The 12,128-nt window shown below is 38.1% G+C and overlaps 1 protein-coding gene across 4 annotated transcripts in view; it reads left to right on the top strand.

Moving 5' to 3' along the window:
• Dlg2 (discs, large homolog 2 (Drosophila)) overlaps positions 1-12,128 on the top strand; it is a 1,447,312-nt gene that overhangs the window by 393,765 nt on the left and 1,041,419 nt on the right. For all 4 annotated transcript variants that reach the window (XM_013013986.1, XM_013013988.1, XM_013013987.1 and 1 more), the window contains exon 2: positions 6,207-6,368. In XM_013013986.1, the coding sequence (XP_012869440.1) occupies positions 6,207-6,368 (162 nt within the window). The remainder of the gene's footprint in view (positions 1-6,206; positions 6,369-12,128) is intronic.

Genomic DNA, 12,128 nt, shown 5'->3' with positions numbered 1-12,128 from the left:
TTCTTTGACAGTCTAGAAAAAGTGCTCATAGCTAGAATCCACTAATTGTTAGGTATTATAATACTACTGACTATTCATGTGTGCAAAGCACATTGGCATTCGTTAGCTTTTGATTCATTCTTTCCTGTGGCTCTCAACACATATGTCTCTACCTCTCCTCTCTCCCCTCCCTTTCTTTTTCAACAGTGCAGTTTCAAATTTTGTTGCCAGGGGGAAGCAGAGAGCTTTTTATGTAGCCACAGAAATACAAACTCAGTTTTTTAGTTACGGATGGGAACCTGAAAGATTTTCAATATTTGGATCAATGATCAGTCACTGGACCAGCTCAGCATCATCTTCCATGCTATTGGAGAACCAATAGGGATGGATCTAGCCGGTGTAGACCCCTGTGTTTGAATTCAGGGAACTACTCATCATGGTTCTGACTCACACAGGCATTGCCAAGATGCACAAGCAGTCTGGTCAGACTCTAACTTTGTGCATCTCTGTGTTAGCTTGGAGTAGTAAAAGAACATGAGAATGATCATGTGTTGGCTTACTAGGATCATATTTTTGCCCTGATGAGTTAAGGACAATTTTATTATACTTATATTGAGCTGGATGCCAGTTGCTCATGCCTATAATCCTAGCTACTCAGGAGGCTGAGAACTGAAGATCACAGTTCAAAGCCTTTTTCCCAGGTAGGAAAGTCTGTGGGACTCTAATTTTCAGTTAAGTACCAGGAAGCTGGAAGCTGGAAGTGGGTTGTGATTCAAGCAGTAGAGTACTAGCCTTGAGAAACAAATAAACAAACAAAAAAAGCTCAAGGACGGGGCCCAGTACCTGAGTTCAGGGCAGGGGACTCACACAATAATGACAAAATAATCCACATTGATTGGTCTGTCAACTCTCATGTAGGTGCTGGAAGTTCAGAGATGGAAAAGGCTCCCTCCATGCTCTTGTGGCACCCATGGATAATAAGGGAGATGGACAGGCCATTACAATAAAAAGTTGTCCTGTAGTAGGACATGCGGAAACATATAAAAGGGATATCTTTTATATCTGATTATCAGAAATCAAAAAGGCTTGCCAATGGAGTCTAGGATGGAGAGGAGGGTTAAATGTAAGAAGGGAAAAGAGGATGGGATTCCTGCGATTAGAAACAGGATGAACTAAGACAGGGAACGAGAGACAATGTTTCCTGTCTTAATTATTTTCCCTGCCTCTCCTGGTTTTAGAGCTGGAAGAACAAGTATCTGTTTACAAGACTTCTTCCTAGAGTTCCCTCTAGTGGACCAGACTGAAGAGAAAAGGAGAAGGCCCAGACTGCAAAGTAGGGACCTTTCTCTGAGGGCCTCCCTTTGTAAGAAGTATAAAATGACATTTGCACTTGTATGACAAAGCCCTGAAAATGAGAAGTCACTCAGAGTTTTTCATAACATTGAACTGATGCTTAAATCAGGATATGACCTCAGCAGATTGTTTAATCTTTCTTTTAGGTGATTTTTGATGATCTCCTAAAAGTGCTGGTTTTTGGAGGCAAAAAGCCTTGAGTCATAGCCATCCTAAAATATGATTTAAATGGTCTACTTCTAGTTACGCTAATAAGCATTTGAAAGCTTATTAGCCATGCACCAGGTTGGTAACTACCTGAACCTAGAAAGGATAATAGCAACTCTTTCTCTGATGGTAATGATACAAAGCATTTAGTATGGTTCCTGATGTATTAACTATGGCTGTTATTACCATTAATTTTAATATCCTGCTAGTGTTAGGATTCATATTTGTATTGATTTTAGCATAAGCATTATTGTTGATGTTAATATTGGGCTTAGTATTACAAGCGAATCAAAACTTTGATCCAGCCAAAAGAAATCAAGGTTAGAGTATTAGCAGAGAAATCTATGTATTACATCAGTGCACTTCCCTGGGAAATGTTAGTTTGAGTTAAACTTTCTCATCAATCCTTGTCATTGTCTTTGCTACTGGAAGCCTGAAAAATGAAAAGAAAGTATAGGAAGCATTGATCGGAGTGTTATAGTAGCCTGAAATCTGTTGGGTGGTTCCAATCGCCTGCACTGGATGCCAGCCTGCCATTGGTCTTGTCTCCTGCCACACTGTTCATCAAGTATGCAGTTCCATTTCAGCTTGAGACCAAGTTCACTAAGTGAGGACTGTATGGCTTTCGGCACTTCCTAGGAGAAGCCAGCAGGGAGTAAGAAGACTCTTTGCAGGAGTGTGGAGGCAGTTGTAATCTTGCTAGAGGCTGATCCTACCAACTGTTTTGGAGTGTAGGTCACATGACTGTGTTTGTCTCTTTATATCCAAGAAAGGCAGCTTCTATTATCTAAGGGCAATCATCCTGAGTTGTGTGCTACTTATAAGCCTTGCACTGTTTGGAGTAAATTTGCTGTTGCTTCAAATATCAACCTCTCTGATCACATTTCCTTTTTCCCTCTGTACCACTTTAGTGAGACCCTGTTTCAAATTGGGAAGTTTTATTTCTGCTCCAAGAGAACGCAGTTAACACCCATAGTTGGGATTGTTATGTATGCTTAGCTGTGTACATGTGTAATTCACCTAGAAGTGGTATGGTCTTTCCAAGGACAAAACTATTCTTTCAATTTATTTCTTCAGCATACATTACAGAATGATGAGGAAAGGTATACGTTACTTAAATGTTTGATGTTTTTACAATAAATAGGGAGCAGACAATGTGTTGTCTTTTTCACTTGAACCTGGGATCATAATAGTTTATTTTATTCATGTTGTGTGTGTGTGTGTGTGTGTGTGTGTGTGTGTGCCATCACTAGAGCTTGAACTAAGGGCCGTATGCTGTTAAATAGTTTTTTCCACTGAATTCTAGACTCTACTGTTTTTACCTCTTGATTGAAGGTAAGAGCACCATGGAATTTCCCGCTCAGCTGGCTTTGAATTGTGATATTCAGATCGCAGCCTTCTGAGTAGCTAGGTTATAGGCATGAACCACCAGTGCCTGACTTTTATAAATGAAATCACATCTTGTAACCAAACTAGTTTTGTACCTTAAAAAAACATTTAATTCCTTAATTAAAAGTTAATTTATAAGTTTTTTCAACAAATAATTATTGAGATTACAATAATAGGTGCTTAGAAAAATGAGCAACTTACTGTGGTTCCATATATATAGCACAAGAGTTGTTGTAATTGGGTGGTATGCTATTGGCTCCTACCTGTGATGATAGCTATTCAGGATGCTGAGAGCCAAGTGATTGTGGTTTACCCAGTCTGGGCAGAAATGTCTGGGAACAAGGTGAATATAATTATCATTACTGAACCATTTTACTTAAAAAATTGTTAAGGTAGAAAAAATGTATTTAATGTGTATTTTATCCCAAGTTAGATAAGAAGCTTTAAATAGGAAGCTATTGTTTGTTTCCATTTATTCCATAATAACTGAACTACCAAAAAAACTGAGCAAGTAGAATTCAGAAGTAACTGTGCCTTAATTCATGTAGTGCATTGGAGGCAGCTTACATCAGGATAATGAAGCTTTGACTCTGCCCCAGGTACAGTGGGAACCACAGTATGTGTGTAGAACACTTTATCAGTGCACGTTTAGAAAGTCCCATGGTGCATTGCCGGGTAGGCACATGAAGGGAAATCTAAAAGGGAGTTGGTACAGTTAGCCTAACTGTGACCAGCTGAGAGCTGATGGGATCCTAAATGTGGACAGGGAAGGTATTGGGAGCTGGGAAGGTAAGGAAGAACTACACTCAGGGATCATTTAGCATAGAAGCCAGGAAGACTTTGTGATTTACTAAATTGGCAGATGGTGGGGGGGGGGTAAAAGAGAGGATAGCATCTAATTGACTTCTACATTTTTGGCTCAGATAATTACATAGAGAGTAGTGTTTCTGTAAGAAAAAAAAAACTAGTAAAGAGGTGTGATGTGAGTATAGATGGGTTCTAAGCCCAGACACTAAGGTGGTCGTTTGTTTGGCATTATTTCACTCCTAATGAAAGCATAAATGATCAAGAATAAATGTGAAATATTGATCCCTATTTCTCAGGCACATTCGTTTCTAGAAGGATGTTTGAAGTTTATAGAAGTGCTCTGGCCTAATTTTATTTGTATTCTTAGAGATGTTATGGTTAATTCAGTTACCAGACTTAGGCTTCATCTGCTTATAGAGATAGAAAGGGGCTCATGGGTGGAAAGAGGATTTAAATTCAAAAGATTTAGACAGTCCCAGATCTGATGTCATATAGTCAGGTGACCTTGGATACATGCTTTAATTGCTCTGAAAGTCAATGTTGTCACAGGTAAAAAGGAACATCATAGCTGAGTGGTAGTAACAGAGGTAGAAAGTAAGAGTCCTTCACAAACTTTGTTGTGACATTGCTAAATATGACTTTTGCTTTGAGATTAAGACTGCATTGTACATTCATTGGAAAATACAAGTACTGATAAATAATCCACTTCTAAGAAGGAGTGAACATCAAATTAAATTACAAAACCTGGGTGGTCTTGTTACTGTCACTGAGAACTGATGTTCACAAAATGTTTTTCATCTAAAAGATGAGTGAATATTTTTGTAATGAAGACATGTTCTGATAACCTGTTGGTATTAACATAATGGGGCTCTAGAAAAGTATTATACATGACAGTTAAAGCTGAGATGGTGCTACGATAATATTTCGGTACCTATAGGGGACCAAGGCAAACTAGCATTTTATTAACAAGAGGCAGGGTGAGGCAGGGTGTAAACCTTTCAGTAATGGGGACTCTAGAGGGACACCTCCAAAGGAAAAGGGAAGGGACACTGAGAGACAGAGAAAGAGTACCCAGCCATAGAGGCCCAGGCTAAGGCTGAAGATGGAGACTGAGCCTTCGATCAAAGATGAATGTCCTCATCATTTCTTGTCTTTGTCCTTCTTTCCTCCTTGATAAGCCCTTAAGATCTGCCTGAAAGGCTCAAACCATGGCCTTTGCCAGCGTGTGTGTGAGGACTTAGGATTCTCCTATCTGTATAGTTGTGTAGCTGCTTTTTCTCTTAAGATGGTTAAGAGCAGAGAAAAAGAAAACTAAGAAATGAGAAAACATTGTTTCTTTCTCTTCAGGGATCATGGAAGTAGAGCCATGTGGTTTATTTTGATTTTTGAAGCTCTATAAAAGGTAGTTTCATTCCTAAAATGGGTGATCTTTGGTCCTACAACCCAATGAGCCAAAATCAACATGCTTCATATGAAGTAAAAGAAGAGTAAATTGTCTTCCCTTTCAGGTTACCACAAATAATATGGATGGTAATTGTTTTCTTACTTTGGGGGAAACTTAAGGCTTTCACAAATCCTGAAACAAAATTAAGCTAACCTAGTGGGACCTATAAGAATTCCATTATCTAACACAATGCTTTTTCTTTTTTTTTTGGTCCAGTCATGGGGCCTGAACTCTGGGCCTAGACGCTGTCCCTCAGCTCTTCAGCTCAAGGCTAGTGCTCTACCACTTGAGCCACAGTGCCACTTCCGGCTTTTTTTTTTTTTTTGCTTATGTGGTGCTGAGGAATCCAACCCAGAGCCTCAGGCATGCAAGGCAAGCACTCTACCACTGAGCCACCTTCCCAGCCCATGCTTTTTCTTTTCTATCTGTAATTTGAAATTTTTAGCATATGCTAGGCAATTATTGTTATTGGAAGACTTACTCCACTCATTTAAGTCCTTTTTCTCCCTTTTCATTTCCTTTCTCTTTTTCCCCTTGTACTGGTCCTTGAACACAGAGCCTTGACCTCTTGCTTGGCTTTTTAGCTCAAAGCTGGTGCTCTGCCACTTGAGCCACATCTTTACTTTGAGACTTTTGCTGGTTAATTGGAAATAGGAGTCACAGACTTTCTTGTTCAAGGTGGCTTTGAACCATAACATGCAGATCTTAGGTTCCTGAATTGCTAGGATTACAAGCAGGAGCCACCAGCTCAGGACTTCAGTAAATTTCCTTTGTCTCATTTATTATCCTACTCCTGTAGCTCATAAAATTGTCAGGCAAAACTTACTCATCTGCAGTGGTTAATATTGATCCAATTTTGTTCCTTCTTAACCTGGTTTATGGTGATCACCAAGTGTCTATGGCAAAGTTGGTTGGAGTTAACAATAGACATCGTCTAAGCTACTAAGAGGGTTAGAATGTAATGTTCAGACTTGAATCCTTTGCAAAGACTGATGACTTTCTTTTCCATTGTCTGGTTTTCTCCTAGAAGTATCGATATCAAGATGAGGATGCTCCACACGATCATTCCTTACCTCGGCTAACTCATGAAGTAAGAGGGCCAGAACTTGTGCATGTATCGGAAAAGAACCTATCTCAAATAGAAAATGTCCACGGATACGTTTTGCAGTCACACATTTCTCCTCTGAAGGTCAGTGAGCTTGCTCTTCAAATACTATAGCTGCTGATGGTTGTTGGTCTTCATTGCTGGTTGTTGGTCTTCATTGATGTGGTTCTTTAAAAATATAAGAGAGGCACGTCATTGCCTGCCAAAGGATCTCTGTGAGTTGGAAGCCAACCTAGTATATCTGGGGCCTATTTTTATTGCAGTTGTCTGAATGTCTGGAAAATCCTTTTTGTTGTTGGGAATGGCTAAGGGAAGAGCCAAGAATGAAAAATGGAGAGGAAAATAATTCATTTACTTAGTTGTTTTAAACTCAAGAGTATACCATAGTTTGGTTTGAAGGTTCTCAGTCCTTCTACATTCCTGGTCCCAGAAAAAAACAAAGGGAGCAAATATATCACAATCACACTTAATGGTAGCTTTGCTGTCTAAACTGAAAAGGAAAATATGGGAGTTGACTTCTCAACACCAATTTTATCTGAGGAGAAATTGTTTACCAGATTTCTATTGAGTAATATACATATTTTTCTGTACTTTCTCTGTGTTTTAAATTTCTTGATCACAAGTATTTTGACAAGAAGAGAAAATTAAATGAGAATAAAATTTTTCCAGTTGCCTTTATCTTTTACTTAGTGCTTCAGATAAAACTCTTATAAATGCTAATTAAATTATTAAAAGATAAACAGAAATAGATATAAGACTGTATTTTAAGGGAATTGAAATAAGAAAATAAAATCCTGACATTTAATACCTTTACTGTTATAAAGAAAATTTTCTTTCATTATCCAGAATACTTATTTCCCTGACATTCCATGTAACTGTAACACAAGAAAATACATGCAGCCACACAACTGTCTAAGATTTTCTAGGATCTTTGGATGGTGGCTAATAAAGTAGAAGAAAATTTAAATTATACTTAGGATAGCTCTGAATTTTGGTGCAGTTTAAGAGTCTCATGCTCTATCGTTGTTAGCTAGGTTCTGCTCATTTTGGTTCATGTTAAATATTCCGATAGCCTAAGAACCTATCAATTACCATTCCTACTAGTTGATTGTACTATCAATAAATTACAATTGTTACATCCTAGTAAATATGACATGATATATAAAAGATGTAAACGTTCTTCTGGTACTTCTTGTGCATTTTTCCAGAGTTGCTTTGAAAACAATTTGGTATTGGTAGAAATAAATCTATTTAATGTAGAGGAGAAAAGATGAAGGGTTGGGACACATAGAACATGCCTTTCTACTTCAAGAGACAATGACAGAGCTGTCATGTAGATGGTTGGTACACTGTGCCTTTCTGACAAGGCCATACTTTTGAGATGATCATAAAACCATCCTTTCTCACAGGGTTAAACCCCTTGGGGATAGAATATTTCTTGTCTCCAGAATCCTCCAAGGCCCATGAGGGCTTGGCAAGGGTTCCTTTGACAGGAAAGAAAACTAAATTGACTCTAAAGTTTGAGCTCTTAGTAACAACGATTATATTCATTTCAGATGGCAGTTTTTCTTCTGCAAGGACCTGTTGTCTCTGCCGTCTGGGCTCACCATGATAAATAGACAAGGGCAGTGCTGGGAGATGGGGCTGGTCTTAATGAGTGCTTATATTTCAGTTTTATTCTAACTGGTGGGAAGGCTCTTTCTACCACTAAACACCTCTAGGGAACCTCCCTTCTTCCCTTTCTCTCAATTTGTCTTTTCCCTTTCCTGTCTAATCAGCTCCCTAGGAGGGTTTAGGCTGCATAGGATAATCAATACTGGTCCAATCAAAATGATGATGTTGATGATGATGATGATGATACATTAAGAACTCTTCATTGTCTATATTAAATCTTCAGCATCTACATGACAATGATCTAAATACAAGATTGGGTGATTATACCCTCATGTTCTAGGCTATTCAATACTTCATTTGTAAAATGTCTGTTAATTAGAGAGTTAAGGGGGTTGCTTTTTCTGAAGATCAGATCTCCTATGTTTTTTCCATTTCCTTTTATTCCTTGCATTCCAGGAACCTCAGAGTTGCTTATCTTCAACTTCAGTGGCTTTCCTTAGCTTTAGTTTTGTTAGTTTTGTTTTCTTTATTTTCCTTTTAACTTATCTACTCTTTTTTGTTTGTTTATTTGTTTGTTAGTTTTGCCAGTCTTGGAGCTTGAACTCTGGAAGTGAGTGTTAGCTCAAGGCTAACACTCTACCACTTGAGCTACAGCACCACTTCTTGTTTTTTCTGTGATTAATTGGAGATAAGAGTCTCACCAACTCTCCTGCCCACGCTGGCTTTGACCTGTGGTCCTCAGATCTCAGACTCCTGAGTAGCTAAGATTGCAGTCCTGAGCCACTGGTGCCCAGCTATTCTGTTCTTTTTGAAGGTGTGGTTGATGGCATTTTTGTAGTGGTATTGTTTTTAATTGAGACACTACTTTTAAAAATGCACATGAATGACTGAGACCCCCTGATGTGTTTCACCTAGGTTAACATTGGTTTGCATTCCCCTCTGAACCTGCCAGTTCTTCCTGCAGCCCCAGGTATGCTGAAGAGGAAGGAAAGGAAGTTCATCTGGGGATCCTGCAGCAAGGGCAGGAGGCAGCTATTTTGGGACTAGTCCTTTCTCCTCATGACTCTCTAAGAGGTGTTATTTGTATTAAATAAGATGTGCTTTTAGATCTTCTTGAGGAAGAGACTCTGTTTACCTTTCTTCTATCAGCAATCAGGATAGGGATAAATGTGTACATTTTTTTTTCCTCCCAGGAGAGGTTAAGGCCCTGTTTTATAATGTTTGCCACTTTTTTTCTGATATCAATACATCCCTTATAGTTAATTTCAGGCTCCCAACTTAAAGCTACAGAGATGACTTGGAAACTGAGGCACAAAATGTTTTCACAGCTAGTACAAGCTAGCTTCAGCTGGCATAGTAGCACCAAATTCAAACACACATATTTTAATAGCAATGGGATACATTTCTTAATCAAGTTAAGGGTTATTGTATTATTACAGTTCAAGTGTTTGTAAAACTTGCCTTGATTAAAGCTTAGTGTGTTATTATTAGAATCAGGGAAATGCAAAGAAAATTCAAACTCTCAATTAAGAATGCAATTCTTTTCCAACTTTTTGCTTCCTCTGATCTGTCTAGAGTTCTCAGGTTAAGTATTAAAAGGAATAAGAAGGAAAACCTATAACCAGATAATGTCCCTCGAATCCTACAATGTGGCTCTTAGGTGTTAATTGGGAATTTACATATGGCATGCTTAAATACAGTGTGAGATTGGTGGGTAGCAGTTTAAGTGTTGGAACTGAGCAAACTCTGATCATTAGCTGAGTAATCTCGTTGCAGGTTTGAGATCATTTCTTCCATCTTCCTGTATTACTTGAAGCCTCCATTCTCAGATTCATCTGTCTTTGGTGCCCACCAGCTGCCTGCGTGATAAATGGGCTGGCTTAGCCTGTTTTCATTAGCAGGCCTGGACCAGGGTGAAGAATGAGTTGGGAAGGAGAAATGCAATTTAGTAGTGAATTCAAGGGAATTTGTTTTCCTTGCCACAAGATAGGGATGCTTTCTCTTCAGGCACTAACTTGAATCTTCTAAGAAATATTGGTCTGTAGTAAAGCATGAGGATTTTTCTTTTCAGTTTAGGTCTGTCTAATATATATTAGTACCTACTATGTATGTTAGGTTATGGACAGACAAAGAAGATAGAACATGATTTAAATATTCATGTCACTATCCTGAGCAACTGGAGTTATAGTTATAATTACATACCACTTATTCTTGCTGTGCCAGAATTCAAAATGTGTGTGTGTGTGTGTGTGTGTGTGTGTGTGTGTGTTGGTACTGGAGCTTGAACTGAAGGCCTGACACTGTTTCGTGGCTTATTTCCTTAAAGCAGAAGCTCTACCACTTGAGCCACAGCTACACTTTCAGCTTTGTGGTGGTTAGAGATCAGTCTCGCAGACTTTCCTGCTTAGGTTGGCATCAAACTGTAATCCTTAGAGCTCAGCCTTCTGAGAGCTAAGAGTACAGATATGAGCCACCATGGTCTTACTTAAAAATTGCTAAGTTTTAAATTCTGCAAAACCACAGCTACCTAGCAGAGCACTGTATTCAGAGAAATTTTATAGAGAAGAAGAAAGGAGGAGAATAAAGAAGGAAAGGAAGATGGTGAGAGGGAGAAGAGAAAGAGAGAGAGAGAGAGAGAGAGAGAGAGAGAAGAGAGACCTGTTATCCTCCCCTTCTTTACATCATAATGTTTGATACAGAATTTTATCCATTCTAAACTTCATAATTTAACACTGATTTACATACATCTGCATGTATGTAAAAATTTATGGTGTCCTATAATGAACAATAGTAGTATTTGCTAGGGAATATATTTTTAAAAATCTTACCTTAAAACCACCAGTGACTATTGACCGGAAAGTGAGAGTGACATTTTATAAATTGGTATAAATTTTTCTAACCAGATAAACATGATTGTCTGTTTTCTAATTTTAGCTGAGATTAGAAAAAACGGTTCTGAGAAGTGTTTGGAGATTTGAAAGTTAAAAAGGGTGAGGTGATATCTATGCCCTTATTGAGAGAGTAGACATAAAAGGATTGCCATGTGTACTTTGTCTCATTATTTTCTTACTATCCATGCTATGACCTGCTCACAGTAAAGTATGTATTAGCTAACATTACTATAAAGCCTCTTCCCCCACAAAGCCTTCCCCAACTACGCATAATCATAGCACTCCACAGTACATGCATTTACTCGTGTGATTAGCATTTTGAAATGTGCTTTATTCTATTGGTCAAAATGGGATTTGCTGAACTATGTAATATGCTGACTTCTACATTTGCCATTTTACTTTCTCTGAGTCAATGTGTAAGCTACTAGGAATTGAAGTACACCTTATTTTTAATTTTGGTTTCTTTTCCGTTTTTTACTTGTTTCTTGGTATTTGCAATGCTGCCGAGACTAGCATTTCCCAGCCTTATATTTGGTGAGATATTTTTTTTTCTGCATTTTAAGGAAAATCAGGGGACAGGTGGGTAAATATGGTTTTTGCAAGGCTTAAAATACCTTAACTTATTGTAGGATTTCTTAGAGCCTTTAATATGATAATATACAATTTAACCTCTAAGACAAGGATATGGTTAGTGCAAAATATTTCCCAGATGTATTTGATCATGGGATCCTTTCTTTTGAGTAAAATTTTGTTTTAGTTTGGGAGATATTCTTTGAGAAAAATGATGTCAGGTACATAGTAGAAAAATGTATGATGTTTTATTCCAACCCTGAAATGAGAAGCAGTCAACTTCAAATACTGAACCAATTAGCTGAGTGAGCTTGCTCAAGTTACAATGTCCTTAGAGACATCTACTCATATTGAAATAGAGGAGCCCTGAGCAATAAAGTTCACATAGAGGGAATATAGAATACACAAAAGTGAGAGGTTTTTATATGGCTATTGATGGTTGTTATGAGGTGTAACAAGTATTCTTATTATTCCAATGTCTAAACGAAACCTTGGGCCTATGTTTAGTATATGTTTCTCCATAGTCCTATTTATCTATGTGTTTCCATGCTTTCTCACCTCTCTTTTTGTGTACTATCCAAGTTTTTATTACCTCCAAGCTTCATGTAGGATGGTTATTGTAAAATGCCATGTACTCTGGAGCCAAGCAAATGCATGCATGAATTCTTTTTTTTTTAATTCTATTTTATTTGTGAACATGCTGTACAGAGGAGTTACAATTACATGGGCAGGATAATGCGTACATTTCTTACCAAGCATTGCAGCCTCC

Source organism: Dipodomys ordii, unplaced genomic scaffold, assembly GCF_000151885.1.
Source record: "Dipodomys ordii isolate 6190 unplaced genomic scaffold, Dord_2.0 Scaffold22, whole genome shotgun sequence".
Taxonomy (NCBI): Eukaryota; Metazoa; Chordata; class Mammalia; order Rodentia; family Heteromyidae; genus Dipodomys; species Dipodomys ordii.
This window is presented reverse-complemented; position numbering and strand designations above follow the sequence as displayed.